Raw genomic sequence first — 17,640 nt, forward strand, 5'->3', positions numbered from 1 at the left:
TGAGGTATTTATCAGATTTTTACCAGACAAGGGAAAAACCAGACTGGAGTAAATTAGAGTTAGATAAAATAGGGGGAAAGGTACCGGAACATATACTTTATAAGTGGGATGAAAAGCTGGCGCAATATAAAAACACACCAGTACTGCATCATTTACTTAATACATGGAAGAAGATATACTTTAGAAAGGAAAAAAAAACAATTATCAAATTCCAGAATTACTACTGACGCAAAATCCACTAATCCCTTTCACAATAGACAACCTTTCCTTTAGAGAATGGGAGAGAAACAGAATCAAAAGAATAGAAAACTGTTTTTTAGGAAATAATTTATTAACATTTGAACAGTTGAACTACAAATATGGAATAACTCATGGTACAACGTTTGCATATCATCAATTGAAAGCGTATTTAAAGGATAAATTGGGAAACAGCTTGAGATTACCTGAAGGAAGCAGCTTTGAATACGTGATTACAGACTCAATGATAATCAAAAGATTTATTACCAACATGTACATTAAGCTGCAAGATAAGGAAAATGAAATAAACTATAAACCTTAGCAGAAGTGGGAAAAGGATCTAAACGTAAAAAGATAAAAAATGAAGTATGGGGAAAAGTTATGTTCTGGAACTATGAAGAATATAATAAACACAAGGTTACGCATGATACAGTATAATTGGTTACACAGGCACAAATTGGTTACTCCTCAAAAATTAAAAAAAATGGGATTCAACATTATCAGATAAATGTTTTCACTGTAAGAAGGAAATGGGAACAACATTACATGCAACTTGGGCATGTACGAAAGTGATTAAGTTTTGGGAAGAATTAAATCGGGTACTAAATAAAATTACAAAAAATAACATACCAAAAAAAAAACAGAATTTCTTTTAAGTAATACAAGTAGAGAATTAGGCCTCAAATTGGATAAAGTGCAAAAAAAAACATTATGATAGCCTTAGCGATAGCAAAAAAATGTATAATGTCAACTTGGAAAATGGAAGAGAGCATGAGTATACAGCAATGGTACATGGAAATGAATAAATGTATTCCATTAGAAAAAATAACATATAATTTAAAAAATAAAGTCACAATGTTTGAACAAATTTGGGAACCATACATGTAACGTATCAGAGAGAGCTTGCCTACGACCTCCATCCCCTAAAATGAGAATGAAAATGATAAGACGACAAAACGACTAGATTCAGTGTGTAATAAATAGATGATGCATTTTTCTTGTTTATTTTCCTTTGTGTGAAAATATTGTTTTATTGTATTGTATATGTTGAATATTTATGGGTTTTGGAGGGGGGGTGGGTAGAGGGGAGGGAGGGAAGGAGGGTGGGTAGAAAAGACCACTGTGTAAATTTAATGAGATATGTTTGTACATATTTTGGTTGATATGGTTGACAGTGTGAAAAATAAAAAATGATTAAAAAAAGAACAATCAATGCAATTCAAACCTGGGAAGGCAAGATCTCATATAAACCAAAAGAAATAAACAAAACATTTGCAAGATTTTATAAGGAATTGTATAAATCCGAGTCGGGGGTGATCCTATTAAAATAGATCATTTCTTGCTTTCATTGGAACTACCAAATTTGGATCAGGAAGAGCGAGAAGGGCTGAGTGCCCCCTTCTCTAAAGAGGAGATTGCATGGGCCCTGAGCTCTTTGCAGGCTGGCAAATCACCAGGGGAGTATGGTTTTGCCATTGAATTTTATAAAGAGTTCAAAGATCTTTTAATGCCCCTTATGAAGGTGGTGGATCAGGCGGCATAGATGCATACCCTTCCAGAGTCTTTCTCAACAGTGATCATCACAGGGATTCCAAAAAAAAATCCCGCCTCGTATAGACCCATCTCATTATTGAACACAGATTATAAAATCAGTGCAAAAGCATTGACAAATAGGTTGGCAGAATATTTGCCAAAATTTACGAATCCAGACCATGCTGGATTTGTAGAAAGGAGACAATCAGCAAACAACATAGCTAGATTGCTTAATATAGTACATCTGGCACAGTCAGGGTAGATCCAGGAGTGGTCATAGCTCGGGATGCAGAGATGGCCTTCAACAGATTGGAGTGGGACTTTCTGTTCAAGGTACTGGAGAAATTTGGATTGGGTCAAACATTTATTAATTGGGTGAGGACATTTTATTGTAAACCCCAAGCAAAAATTATTACAAATGGGCAGATGTCTCCAGTGTTTCCATTGAGCAGCTCCAGGAGGCAAGGCTGTCCATTGTCCCCAGCACTGTTCATATTGGCAATCAAGCCATTGGCTGAAGCCATTTGGTGGAATCCAGACATAAAGGAGTTCAGGGTGGGCCAGGTGGAGCACAAAATCAACCTTTTTGCTGACAATGTGTTCATATATTTGACAGGCCCCAGGGGATCATTGCCCAGGCTGAGGACCGCACTGGAGGATTATGGGAAGGACTCAGGGTATAAGGTAAATCTGGACAAAAGTGAGATTATGCCTTTGATGAAGGGTGTTTTTATCAACAGATGCTCAACAAATGTGTCGGAAGGTTCCTGTGGAATGGTAAAGTGGCTAGAATCTCCATGGAAAAGTTGATGTGGGGTTTAAAATTACCTGATGTCAAAAAATATTTCTGGGAAGCTGAGGCAAGGTTTATAGTCTCACTCTTTGAGGGAGGCCCCTCCCCTTCCTGGGCACAAATTGGACTACATGTGGTAGGTGAGAAGATAGCAGGAGAGTTTATATATAAATATAACCATATAACCATTCACGGAGCGGAAACAGGCCATGTTGGCCTTTCGAGTCCGCACCGGTTCACTGATTTTGTGCGCCCTCTTCAGGCTTTGGTGATTTTAAGTGTAGGGTATCTTTGAGAATTTTAACATCTGTACTTTGGATGTGAAATCTCATATTAAAATATTCAAAAACATTGGCTGTGTGAGGGGCACTAAATTAATTTCAAAGAAAACAGGTGACCCCGTACTAAAGCAAAGAATAAATCAATATACTGGATTGAAGATGGGGATGTCTCCCAAAATGCCTTTGACCCAGAACAACTTAATACCCTTAACTGTGGGTAATAAAATCCTCGACACCTGGTGTCAGAAAGGGATCAGGTAGCTTATGTCATTCAAACAGTTGAGGAACAAATATGATTTCTCTAATAGAACCCTCTTCTATCTGCAAATAAGGTCTTTCTTAATGGAAAAATTGGGACCATCTATGACCCTACCTCGATGTAGTAACGTGGAGATTCTAATTCCACAGGGGAACGTGGGTAAATTTATCTCTAAGATGTATTACATATCCCAAAGGGAGGGCCCAAAGCCGGGCTTACACACATGGAGGAAGAGATGGGAATCGGACTTGGGCACTTGGACACAACACCTGTGTCTTGGAGTCATCAATGCCCAGATACAGTTTGGTGCAATACAAATTCACGCACCAGCTGTACCTCACACCAAAAATTACATAAATAAAAGCCAGAAATTTCAGAAATGTGCTTTAGGTGTGGTGTGGAGATTGGAAGCTGTGTCCACTCCACCTGATCCTTCTGGGAGGACCTCGGGGGGCATTCTGAAAAAAATTACCAAAGTGGATTTTCCACAGGATCTGGAGCTGTACCATCTGGGAGGTATTGGGGACGAGAGTTTTAGACTGTCCAAATACCAAATTCAGTTTGTGAAGGTTGGCCTGTCAGTAGCCAGGAAGTGTATAGCGGTTATATGGAAGTCTGACTCCCAGTTAAATATCACACAATGGAATATGGAAATGCAGAATTGCATTCCCCTGGAGAAAATCACATACAAGCTAAGAAGGAAAGATGACACATTCATAAGAATGTGGCAACCCTATTTGAAATACATTGGCACGCAGATCTGACTAGCCGCCCCCCCCCCCCTCAAAATATGGGCACTGTAACAATCTGTCGCAGCAAGCAAATGAGTGGAATTAAGGAAGTGGGACAAAGCGCAGGCAACGTGCTTTTTTAATTTTGTTTTTAGTATTTTTTTTCTTTTTATTCCTTACCTTTGTTACTTAGTCAACCTGGTTGTTTTTCCTAGGTTTCTGTAGGGGTCATGAACCCCACTAGTATTTGTATCTGTCTTTGCATGTATTGGGATAAGGGGGTGGGAGGTGATAAATATAGACTCTGTATGTTTATAAGTGCTGAAAGGAACTGAGCTAGTTTGAATTTTTTGAGTCTACAAAATCAAAAATAAAATATTCAAAATAAAAGAACAGACAGTTCTGGACTCAATGGCCTGACAATCAATCCCTCAGTACCAAATTTCTTATATTTATAATTTTATGCTCAAAAATTAACATCAACGCTGGAAATTGTAAATATGGGAATTTAGGAGCTCAAATTATCAGCTGGACTTCCAGGGTATGATCAGCTTTGTACATCTTCCTATAAATACTGTTAAATGTAACCCATTCCTTCATGACTTTGAAACTTGCTCCACTTATTGCATTCTTTGTTCAGCAAAGCAGTTACTACAAGAGATGAGAACTTGTTCACGAGATAGAACAGGTTTTGTGCCACATGCTCATTAAATATAATTCAGCATTGCAAACTTGCCCTGTGTTCTCCTTTTCAAACCAATCCCCAACGTTAATTAGAGAACACAAAAGCTGTAGAGCAAAGAAAGGGCCATCTCGATAAAGGGTCCAGACCCGAAACACTGATTGTCTGACCTGCTGAGTTCCACCAGCAATTCTTTGTCAGCTCAACCATAATTAGCTCCTTAGTCATTTTCATGGAACCAGACCTGGTTCTTCCTGACGGGGAAGACAGGAGGAGTTAAAGAGTCCCATCACAGGCGCTGATTATGGTGAATTTCAGTACAGTCAGAATGCTGGAGGGACAGTGTGATTTCTATTTGTTGTGGGATCAGAAGGATGGTGAGAAAGACAGCCTTACTAGGGGTCCTTGAGAGCACTAACGCTGATTTTCTGTCAGCGACGTTCCTGTTGGTGGCAGTGTTTTCAGCCAAGCTGATTTAAGTACATTCCCATCAAAATGCGATTTAGGAAGCTTAAACTAAATAGAATTTGAAGGAGACCAAGTAAAATAATAGTTGCAGTCAACAGTTTCAGGACATGAAGAATGGGCATCAAGCAAAGGAAAGAGCGCTTGTGGGGTGATAGGAGCAAAGAGATTGAAGGATAAAATCCACAAAAAAAAATTAGCTGTGGAGATCAGTCAGTTGCAACCATTTTTTCCTGCTATGGTCTCCCTTGGATTCTGCTCAAAATTTATTGATGCCCCCCCCCAACCCCTTCCTTGTGAAGCAATCAAGTTACTCCTATCGACGACAAAAACATAACAAATATTATGATACACAAAGTGAAAAGAAAGTAAGGCTTTTATTGATATGTGCTGTGGCCTCCGGGGGTGGGGGGATGTGAGCAACATGGGGACCCACATAGAGAATGGCTGGTGTAGAAAATGGCATGTATAATATGAGGATACAACAGATGGACTTTGCAACGGAGAAAGATGATCAGAAACCACTGGATAAATTTGAAATTGCAGTTGGTGAAATGATGACCAGCCTAAAGTAACAAATCATTTCAAATAAAAGTCAGACTGGTTTACATTCAAAGCATTTATCCCACAATAATGCCAAGTGATGCTCCTTTGAAGAAACTAGAACGACTGAACTCTACTTCAATTTTATTGAAATTGCAAGAATATCTGGCTTAAAACAGGAAGGTGCAGAGGGACATAGGATGGGCTTGGAAGCCTGTTAAATAATAAAAGCAACCAATCAATACTTGCCATATTCCATCACATGCAATCACCATGAAGTCGTGGTCATCATTCAATGTCAACACCTTGAGATCAGGTAGTGCCGAGATCATTTGCTCCTCTGGAGGAAGATTCTTGTTCCTCTTGTAGAAATGATCACCTGAAAAACAGTTGCAAGGAACTGTCAGAAGACACCACCATTTCTCTGTGATGACTGCAGGGTGGCCAAAACCATTTTTAAAAATTAAACACGTCTTCATTACTGTTCATTTTGGAGTGGCATATACAAACATGCTGGAGAAACTCTGCAGGTCATACAGCATTCATAGGAAGGAAAGGGTAACCAATATTTCTGACCTGTGCCCTTCATCTGGTACAAGCAGAAACGGGCAAGGGTCTGAATTAAAAAGGTGTGTGTAAGGAGGAGTGGGAGAGAAGAGCAGAAGGAGAAAGGAGCACAGGCAAGAAGTGGATACAAATGTGAGGTGAGGAGAAAAAATCTGAAGTGATGGGGGAAGAGGGTAGCTCTCTGATAGGTAAGGGAGTGGGGAGCTGGAGGAAAGGAGACTGAGTGAGAGGGAAAGAGACTCAGGAGAGAGGGTTAATGGGAATTTGAGAAGCCGGTGTTAATGCCATCTGGTTGGAGTGTTCAGACAGAAAATAAAGTGTGGTGTACTACACTCGACCCCAGCATCTAACTGCATTTTGTTTTGGGTTGTTTTCCAGTATCCTTATCCAAATTTAATCTATTTACAACTGTTTTACTGCAGAAAGTGTTTAAGCTGTGGCTACACACAAAACTGAAGGACAGGCAAACTGATTCCATGTGTTACGCGCGCATCAGTGGAGCAGCCACATCAAATGTGGCACTGCGCAATCCGTCTTTTTCCGGCAGAAGCTCACGGCCTGCATGGGCACAGGCAGTGCACTTGCATCACAATGGCAAGGTTTCTGGCGTGTGGAGGCGAGAACTGAAAAGGCCTTAAAAAGGCAGTACGCTACTCATAATAAAGCTCACAAGTTCTGACGATCCCACTGACTGCTGGTCTTGTTCATTCGCTTAGTTAGCTTGCACACAACATTGGTGACCCCGATGGGTCCAGGTGTTTTTGGACTCCTCAGCATGGACGCTACAGTTATAAGCTTTGTCAAGCTAAAACTACCCACCTTCTGGACACTCCGCCCCTGCACATGGTTCGGACAAGCTGGTACAGTTCCAGATTAAACAGATCTCTTTCAATTATACCAAATACTATCACGTGGTCAGTTCCTTGGACCAGGATACTGCAGCCAGAGTACACGACCTCATGCAGACCCACCGGAGGAAGGTAAATACAACGTGCAAAAAGTGTAACTCATCAGCACATACGGGCTCTCCAGACATGAGGGGGCAGCCAAGCTCATGCACCTGGACAGCCTGGGCGACAGAACACCATCCACCCTCAATGATGAGATGCTCACGTTGGCAAAGTGTCATAAACCATGCCTCATGTTTGAGCAGGCGTTTCTAGAACAACTTCCCGATGACATTTTGCTGCTGGCAGATGCAGATTTCAGTGATCTCAGAAAGGTCGCTGCCAAACAAGACATCCTTTGGCAGACTAGGCAAGAAAACTAGTCCACTGTCAGTCAGCTGACCAGATCTCAGGCATCTCAAGACCAACAATACCCCTGCAAGCCGACTGAGGGAGCAGACAGAAAATGGTCTTTCTACCACCGAAGGTGGGGTGCAGACACCTGTGAATGCAGACAACCTTGCACGTTTCCAGAAAATGCCAGGGCCAGATGCCGCTGATGGCTTTGGCAGCTGGCCACCAAGACAGCCTCCTTCATGTGCAATATTGGGATGGATTTAGTAAAATTAGAGTAGGTTCCATAAATGCACACATTTTAAAACAGATCTTATTTGAAATACTGAAGAATTCATATTCAGTAACATCAATGGAGACTTTTATGCACATTTCACAAGTAGATGCTAATTGAAATGACGTCATGAAATTAATAGACCATTGTTTTGGAGGTGACAAACTGGCTGCAAGTACCCACAGTGTGCTCACAGAAAGGTCACTCCTAGGTTTTGTTTATCTAAGACAACAGCTTGACCAAGAGAGAATTCCTGTGACTTGCTGGAGAAGGTGGGGGTTTTTGCAAGTGAAATAGTCACATGGGCTTTCTGGCAGTTAGCAGTTGGGGGGAGAGAGAGAGAGAGAGAGAGAGAGAGAGAGAGAGAGAGAGAGAGAGAGAGAGAGAGAGAGAGAGAAAAAAAGTTCAACAAGCTCTCTCAGCTAGAGTGTGTGACACTGAAACCAGCTGAACAGTGCAAGCCAGGAAGCTGGTTTGAAACAGAAAGTTCCAGAGCAGTGGATGGCTGGAAGGGCTATCTGTCTGATGTTTCTCTTGGAATAAGCGAAACAGAAAGGAACTCTGTGGTAGCCTGAAAGAGGGAGGTTACAATCAGGAAAACCCTGATGGGGCAAGTTTCATTAGCGAGACATTGAGGTGACTAATGGTGGTACCTCAGTTGTGGAAATCCTGGAACAAATCTCTCTCTGCAAACCCTACAGGAGCCTTCCTGAGCAGTAAACATTTACCTTTTGAGCACCAAAGCCTGGTGAACTTTATACATGTTAAATTCTGTGCACAGTATAAGAATTGTCTGCATCCAGAGAACTTGGAAGAAGGAGAAGCGAGATTGAACTGTGAACCAAAGAACTTTTCTTAAATTTACACACACATTATATACATGAGCGCTTAGAATTAGAAGGGGGTTAATTTGGGCTAGTTAAGTATAGAGTTAAGTTAAAGTTTGATTCTATTTTAATGTTTAAAAATAACTTTTGTTTTAAAAACTACTTGACTTAGTGAATGTCTATTGCTGCTGGGATTTGGTGTCCTTTGGGCTCTTAACACACGTTAGTGATAAAATCTCGTGCTTATAGGGTTCTTATTGACACAGGTGCAGAAATCAGTGGCATCCCGCCCACAGTGCTTGACACCCGTACAAGACAAGACACCATGGCCCCACCTTGCAAGCAGCCAACAACAGCTCGATGAAGACTTTCGGTAAACGACGGGTGGCGGTTAGGAGATGAGACTTTCTACTGGGATTTCACACTCACATCAGTGGAAAAGCCACTCCTAGGTGCAGATTTCTTAAGGGCACAGAGCCTGCTAGTCGACCTAAAAGCCAAATGGTTGGTCCATGCTGAAACTTTCCAGATTTTCCCTCTCGGAGAGGCTGGAATGTCAGCCCCTCAACTGGCCTCGGTGTGTCTTCCACCGACGAATACAGTTGCATTTTGGCTGAGTTCCTGTCCAGCCTCAGGTCGCAATTCACCTCTGCCATGCCAAAGCATGATGTCCAAAACCATATAACCACCCAGGGGCCACCCCTCCATGCATGTGCCCGACAGCTACCTCCAGATAAGCTGCACCTGGAGAAAGAAGAGTTTAAGCGCATGGAGGAACTGGAAATTGTCCACAGATCCGATAGCCCCTTCGGTGGCTGGTGACCATGCGGAAATTGCAGCCGCCTCAATGACGCCACCACGATCCTGCTCCCCCCATCCAGGATTTCACCGCCAACCTACACGGAGCTTGAATCTTCTCCAAAGTCAACATTGTGCGGGGTTATCACCAGATTCCCGCACACCCTGACGACATCAAGAAGACAGCCATAATTACTCCTTTTGACCTCTTCAAGTTCCTACGCATGCCCTTCAGCCTCAAGAACGCGGCACAAATGTTCCAGCACCTCATGGATGCAGATGATAGGGATTTGGATTTCCTGTTCATCTACCTGGATGACATCCTCATCTCAAGCAAAGATCAGCAGAAACATGTTTCCCACCTGCACCAGCTGTACTCCCACCTCAGCGAGTTCGGCCTCACCGTCAACCCAGCCAAGTGGCAGTTCGGATTGGTGGTCATCAACTTCCTGGGTCATAGGATCACCAAGGATGGCGCAGCACTCCTACCAAGTGGAAGCCATTCGCCAGTCCTTCCATGGTAAAAGGCCTGCAAGAATTCATGGGCATGGTTAATTTTTACAACCGTTTCATCCCAGCAGCTGCCAGTATCACACACCCACTCTTCGTCATGACGGCTGCAACGAAGGAAGACCTGGCATGGGATGATGAGGTCACAGCGGCTTTCCAACATACCAAAGATGCCCTAGCCAATGCCACGTTGCTTGTATACCCAAGGACAGATGTCCTCACCGCCCCAACTGTCGATGCCTCGAATACTACAATCGGGGATGTACTCAAACAGCTCGTGGATGGCCACTGGAGACGACCATCAGAGTTGAAATACAGTGCATACGATAGGGAGCTGCTAGCACTTTACCTTGCAGTATTGCATTTTCTATACTTCCTGGATGGGAGGCCATTCATAGCCTTCACAGACCATAAGCTTTTAACTTTCGTGTTTTTGAAAGTTTCAGAACCCTGGTCAGCCCGTCAACAGCGCCATCTGAGTTTACAATGACCATCCGACACCTCTCAAGGAGAGACAACGTAGTGGTGGACGCCCTTTCCAGGCCCACGCTTCAAGCGTTGTCGCGTGGCCTCGATTACTCGGAGCTTGCACAGGCCCAACAGGTAGATGCTGAGACTCGCGCTTTCCATACCACCATCACCAGCTTACAGCTGCAGGACATAGCAGTGAGCCAAGGCGACAGGACACTACTCTGTGAAGTGTCCATGGGCCATCCCCAACCCATCGTCCCGGCTCTGTGGAAAAGGAGGATATTTGACTCAATTCACAGCCTTTCCCACCCCTCCATCAGAACCTCAGACTGCATGGTTTCCTCTCGTTTCATATGGCATGGCTTGTGAAATCAGAACAGTGAATGGGTACGGACGTGCATGCACTGTCAGATGGCCAAGGTCCACAGGCACACTAAAGTCCCCATCCAACAATTCGAAACGCCAACCCGCAGATCTGCTCATATATATGTTAACATTGTGGGGCCCCTACCAGACTCCTAGGGCTACCGTTACCTCCTCACTATCGTCAACTGGTTTACCAGATGGCCTGAGGCTGTTCCTATCACAGGGACTACAGCTGATTCCTGCACCGAAACCCTGCCGTCCATGTAGCTATCCCATTTCGGCATCCCAGCACATTTAACCACAGACCAAGGAGCCCAGTTCACTTCTGCCCTTTAATCAGAATTAGCCAGCCGACTCGGCACACAGCCACACTTCACAGCTTACCATTCCCAATCCAATGGCCTGGTTGAGCACTTTCACAGGCACCTCAAATTGGCCCTCATGGCAAGGTTAACCAATCCCAACTGGGTGGACGAGCTACCCTGGGTCCTCCTCGGGATCCGCACAGCCCCGAAGGAAGACCTACAGGCGTAATCAGCTGAGATGGTGTATGGCGCAGTCCCGACAATTCCAGGCAAGTTCCTACTGGTCACACGCAAGCAGGAGCCCAAAAGCACCACAGTGCTACAACGACTCCACGAAAACTAGGCAAACTCACATCAAAACCACCAGCCCATCATGGACAAGCCACCTCCTCCATCCACAAAGACTTAAAGCAATCCGATTTTGTGTTTGTCTGCAGGGGCACGCACTGCTCGCCCCTCCAATGACCTTATGAGGTCATCCGCAACAACGGCTCTACTTTCAATTTGGACATTGAGGAAAAGGAGGAGTTTTTCACCATTTTTTTGAATATTTTATTTATTGAAACCACGATAGATATATTCAAAAATCATATACAATTAATAGATAAAACAGAAAACAAATACATGGTATATTTATACAAACTAACCCCCTACAACCCCCCCACCACCCCTAACCAACCCATCCAACCCCGACCCTCACTAACCTATCCCTCAAAGAAAAAGAAGGAAAGACATGGAGGAGATTAACCGTAATAACAAATTTCATCAATTACCATGGATTAGAGAAACGCCACCACTGGGCAGCTGGGGGTGGTTCAAATAATCCAAATAAGGGCTCCAAGTTTTACAATAAAAAAGATAATTATTACGTAAATTTTATGAAAAGAGACCTCAATTCCATATGCCATTTCTGTATACTCAAAGCAGTCTCATTTTTCCAAGTAATTGCTAAACATTTTCTAGCTACAGCTAATGCTAGTCTCAAAAATGCAACTTGAAATCTATTTAATCTTAATTCTAAACTCAGCCTCTTAATGTTTACCCAACGAAAATACTAAAGGATCCAATGAAAGTTTCACTTTCAAAATAACTTCTAAAAATTCCTTAAGTCTATTTCACATAAACAAGTAGAATATAAAAAAGGAACCTACTTCCTTCTGACATCTTTCATTCTTTGAAAAGAAATAAAATAACCCGCTTCATAACAATTTTGCACAAATTTAATACCTTTTTGATCCTATAACTTCAAAAGTTGATTATTAAGCATAGAGGGGAAAAAGCTTATTTTGATACAAAGATGTTTTGCCTGAAATCTTCCCTTGAGTACCTATAACTTCATTTATTTTATAAATCAATTAAATGTTTAAAAATAGGTAAATTATAATTACTCAATAAATAAACTGATCTATCCTCTTCTCAACAATTTGAGATAATTCAATATTAGCTCATATCAAACATTCTATCAATAAATTTCAACTGGGCCGCATCATAATAATTTTGAAAATTTGGAAGTTGTAAACCACCTAATTCATATTTCCAAGTTAATTTTTGTAAAGATACCCTTGCCATTTTATCTTTCCATAAAAATTTTCTCACCATGGAGTTCAAATCCTTAAAATATTTTGAGGGAATCTTATAAGGAATAGATAAATAGATACTGAATCCTAGGAAAAATACTCATTTTAATACAATTAACTCTTTCTATGAATGTAATCGGTAAATCTTTCCATCAATTCAAATCATTTTTAAGTTTAGAAAATAACAGTAAATAATTTAATTCATATAAATGACTATAATTACTATCTACCTTAACACCAAAATACTTAATTTGATCCGAGCATCTAAATTTAACAAGGAGAATAATATTTACAAGGAGAATAATCCATTGCCGCTAATAGCATAATCTCACTTTTTTCCCCATTTTATAGCCTGATATTTCGCCATACTGTTCCAGTCTATCATGTAACTACTTCAAAGAATTCTGAGGTTCTGTTAAGTATATCAAACCATAATCCACAAACAAATTAATTTTAAATTCATCAGATTTCACTTTGATACCTTTAATATTACCATCCTGCCTAATCATCTGGGCCAAAGGTTCAATAACTAATGCAAAATGAGCTGGCGACAAAGGGCATCCTTGTCTAGTTGATCTATTCAACATAAAAGGTAAAGATAACTGTCCATTTTTCACAACTCTAGCAATAGACTTTTTTATAATCCAACCAATGAATAAATATTGGACCAAATTTAAATTTCTCCAAAACTTTAAATAAAAAAACTCCACTCAACTCTATCAAAGGCCTTCTCTGCATCCAATGAAATAACCATTGGTAGGTTGGATTCCTCCCGAGAACTAATTATCAAAGAAATCAATTTCACATTATCTGCCGAATAACGATTTTTAATAAAGCCAGCCTGATCCAAATGAAATAAATTTTGTAAATATTTTGTCAATCTATTAGTTCGAACCTTTGTTACAACCTTATTTATAGTCAACATTAAACAACGAAATTGGTCTAAAAGACCTAGCTTTCAAATGATCCCGATCTTTCTTAAGAATAACTTTAATAATTTCCTGAGAAAAGGAATCCGGAAAAGAATGAACCTCAGTTTCCTGTTTCAATACTTCCATCAATAATGGAATTAATAAGTCTTAAATTTTTTTTATAAAATTCAGAAGTAAAGCCATCTGTTACAGAATATGTTTTGTTTGTATTGTATATAGATATGATTTTGGGAGATAAAGTGCGGCAGGTTTTTTTTATGTCTAGTTTACATACTAACAGTTCAAAACAGATCTCATTTGAAATACTGGAGCTCTGCTCAAGCCAGACAGTTGGGCTCCAGGGGGCCTTTGCAAAAACCTTGGGGAGTCCCCAAGAGACTTCACTAATGGATTGTCATTTTGAAAAGCAACAGATGAAAGAGATCGGAGGAGTAGTTTGGAGCCGCAGGAGTAGTTTGGAGCTGCAGGGTGTCTGGAGTGCAGCTTGCTGTTCTAAGAGGGTCATGTGGTTTTGCAAGCAGTGAGTCAAACAGGCTTTTCTCTGAGAGAGAAAGACAGAGAGAAAGAGAGAGAGATCAGTTCTGCAGTTTTATATTTCAGCAGCAGCTGGGACTGGAACAGGACAAGCTGGGAAGCTTGTGGAAAACCCCATTTTGCAGATGGGTTGTGAGTGCTTAGTTCAGCCTGGTCAAAGCCTTTGTGGTCCATACAAGAGGAGAGGACTGGCTACCTAATGTTTCACTTGAAATAAGGGAAACAAAAAGGAACTCTGTGGTGACCTGTAAGAAAGAGGTTATCATCTGGAAAACCCTCTGACACTGACGTGGCTGATTAAAAGGAATCAGTTTGTGTCCACGAACAACAAATCTCTCTCTGAAAACCGACAAGAACCTTCCTGAGCGGTAACCATTACACTTTCAAGCACCAAAGCCTGGTGAAATTCATAAAGGTTAAATTCTGTGCACAGTATAAGAATTGCCTGCAACCAGTAAACTTGGAGGAGTGAGAAGTGAGATTGGACTGTGAATCAAATAACTTTTCTAAACTTACACACACATGTGCTTAGAATTAGATGGGGGGGTGGTTAAGTTAGGTTAGTTAAGTCAATAGTGATAAGTTAAAGTGTGATTCTGTTTTCATGTTTAAAGATAATTAAAAGCAACTTTTGTTTAAGTAACCATTTGTCTGGTGAATATCTATTGCTGCAGGGTTTTGGGGTCCTCTGGGCTCGTAACACATCATCACCTGGAGACTTCCCATTTGGCATAGTTCAAAGTGCACCTATTACCGCTCTAGAAGTAAAATTAAGGTAAAAAATAACAATTTTAGGTTCATCTTCCTCTTCTTCAGACAGATATAATTTTTCATAAAATTCCCTAAACACATCATTAATCTCTTGAGGTTTATATGTAATCATTGAATTTTTCCTGATGGCATTTATTGTTCTTGAAACTTGTTCCATTTTTAATTGTCAAGCTAAAACCTTATGAGCTCTTTCCCCTAATTCATAATATCTTTGTTTAGCTCTCTGTAGTAACTTCTCAAACTTGTAAGATTGTAATGAATTACACAGTAATTTCATATTAATCAAATATATTTTCTTAACCTTCGTTGAATTCTGCTGTAAATCTTTTTTCTAAAGTCTCTATCTCCTTCTCTAATTTATTTACTTCAGCTACATGTTGTTTCTTAATTTTAGTATTAAAACTAATAATCTGTCCCCTCAAATATGCCTGTAAAGAAAGCATCCCATAAAACAAATTTACTATTAACTGAATCCATTTTTATTTCCAAAAATAGCTGTATTTGATCTCTTATAAAATTACAAAATTCTACATTTTTTAAACAAAAAATTAAATCCTCTGACCCTGTACATTTTATTAATAACAATGAATGATCAGACAAAGTTCTACTCTTATATTCAGCTGATAATACACGACCTTGCAACTGTGCTGATAACAAAAACAAATCTATTCTGGAATAAGAATCATGTCAAAATGAATAAAATGAAAAATATTTCTCTTTAGGATTCAATTTCCTCCAAATATCAACTAAATTCATATCTTTCATTAACGTCTTGCCATCTTTGTCCTAATTAATGTTTTTGGAAATTTATCTAACAATGGGTCTAAACAAGAATTAAAAATCACCTCCAACTATAATTTTTTCATATGCTTGATTCAAATTTAAAAAAGAATCCAACATAAATTTCTCATCTTCTATATTAGGAGCATAAATATTCATCAAAGTCCATGATTCAGAATTTTTTTTACAATTAGCAACTAAAAGTCTACCATCTGACTCAGTAACCGATCCCAATTTAAAAGATAAATTTTTATTAATCAAAATGGCTACACCTCTTGTTTTAGAATTAAATAAAGAAGCTACAACTTGACCTTCCCAGTTTATTTTCAATTTCTGATGTTCCTTCTCAGTTAAATGTGTTTCTTTCAAAAAAGCAACATAAACCTTCAACTTTTTAATATGTATCAATACTCTTTTTTTCTTAATCGGATTATTGAGCCCGTTAACATTAAAAGTAGCAAAATTTAAATTAGCCATAATTTTAATTTATCTCAAAAACCACCTTACCACACATGATGTGATTCCTCTCCATGGCAAATACACAAAAAAACTCCTCTAGGAAAAAAGAAAAACTCCATACACAACCACCCCCCCCCATAAAAAAAGAAAGAAAAAATACTATACTACAGAACTACCTCCCTCAATTGTATAGGAGTGACCAATGCCACAAGTGACCAACAACTTCGGAAGGAGCAGTAAGCCAAACCACCTCTCTCCAAAAAAATCAACAAATCATTTCAAGGAGGATAAGCTTCTTCCAAGTCTCGATGTCAATTTCACTCAACAGTTGAGATCCCCTCTCTTGTATACCGTTCTTTGTCCCCTTCTGAGTTGGTGCGGACTGTTGAAAAGGATTTTCTTGACTTTTCTTCTGTTTGTTATCAGGTGAAGAATTAGCAAATGTAAGAGCTTCAGCATCATCAGTAAAAAAGTGAGACTGAAAGTCTCCATAAAAAACTTTAATTATGGCAGGATATCGAAAGGCAAATTTATACCCTTTCTTCCACAAAACAGCTTTGGTAGAGTTAAATTCCTTATGACGTCGAATGACAACTTGACTCAAGTCAGCATAAAAGAAAACTATTATTCTTAACCACCAGGGGGCCTTGATTACTTCTCGCATGCTGACCTGCAACTCTTGAAATCAATTCTCTATCTTGATAACGCAAACATCTAATCAGAATGGAGCGTGACGCTTGACCAGGAAGGTTTTCTTCTTATTGCTCTATGAGGTCTATCCAATTCCAAGCCATTTGGGAAATATTCTTTCCCCAAAACTTTAGGAATCCACTTCTTAAAAAAATGAACTGGATCAGGACCCTCAAAATCTTCCGGAAGACCGACAATCTTAACACTATTCCTCCGACTTTGATTGTCCAAAGCATCAATCTTCTTCAATAAATCATTCCTCTGAATTTCCCATCCAGTAAATGAATCCTTCAACTGTCCCATCTTTTCTTTACATTGTCCACATCATCTTTACAATCATGAAAAACTTCTTCAATTTTCTAAACTTATCTTGTACTTTATACACCAGCTTCATACACTTTGCCACATCCAACTTAATTAATGTCATCTCTTCTTTCATACCAATACATTTTGTATTCATAGAAGAAAACCTTTGACTCATTTGATTTGCCAGATTTTCCATTTGTTAGACAACATATCCAATTGACTCGTCTATTCAGAATGAGGATCAGATTTCGATGGCACTGAGACATGCTTAAATACAGGCCTACCCTTATAAATTACAGTCTCTTCTTCTTCTGTACCTGGATAAATGTCTTCCTCATCCAGTCCCCCACCTATGTCACCTTCCTCCATTGAAATTGATGGCACTTCTGCCCAGGTTTGGACCCCCTACCCCCAATGGTCCAGCCTTGCTAGATCGCGCGAGTTCGGATCTCCCCCCCCCCTCCCCCTCCCCATCCATGGGCTGAAGTCGATGGAGCACACATGTGCGATTGATCTTCATAGTCCGGAGGATGCCGTCTTCAAGCTCAGACGCCATCTTCTGCAACGCCGTGTGGAGTTGACGCTGAAGTCAAGTGAGTCTTACCGAGGGACTGCCGCTGTGGTCTCAGTTGAGCTGAAATTGATTCTCCAGGTTCCATCTCAAAGGTAGGCCCAAGTTCTTCAGTACTTGAAAGTTGTTTTTGAGTC

The 17,640-nt window shown here is 40.3% G+C and overlaps 1 protein-coding gene across 2 annotated transcripts in view; it reads right to left on the bottom strand.

The window, feature by feature from the left end:
- ppm1g (protein phosphatase, Mg2+/Mn2+ dependent, 1G) overlaps positions 1 to 17,640 on the bottom strand; it is a 106,684-nt gene that overhangs the window by 15,097 nt on the left and 73,947 nt on the right. Inside the window, exons 8-9 of one of the 2 annotated variants that reach the window (XM_069930767.1) lie at positions 5,774 to 5,903; positions 311 to 1,160 (exon numbers count right to left, since the gene is read on the bottom strand). In XM_069930767.1, the coding sequence (XP_069786868.1) occupies positions 1,145 to 1,160; positions 5,774 to 5,903 (146 nt within the window). In that variant the 3' untranslated portion in view covers positions 311 to 1,144. Of the gene's footprint in view, positions 1 to 310; positions 1,161 to 5,773; positions 5,904 to 17,640 lie in introns of those variants that run through there. The other variant, XM_069930766.1, reaches the window with a different exon arrangement.

Source organism: Narcine bancroftii, chromosome 4 (genome assembly GCF_036971445.1).
Source record: "Narcine bancroftii isolate sNarBan1 chromosome 4, sNarBan1.hap1, whole genome shotgun sequence".
In the NCBI taxonomy this organism is placed as follows: domain Eukaryota; kingdom Metazoa; phylum Chordata; class Chondrichthyes; order Torpediniformes; family Narcinidae; genus Narcine; species Narcine bancroftii.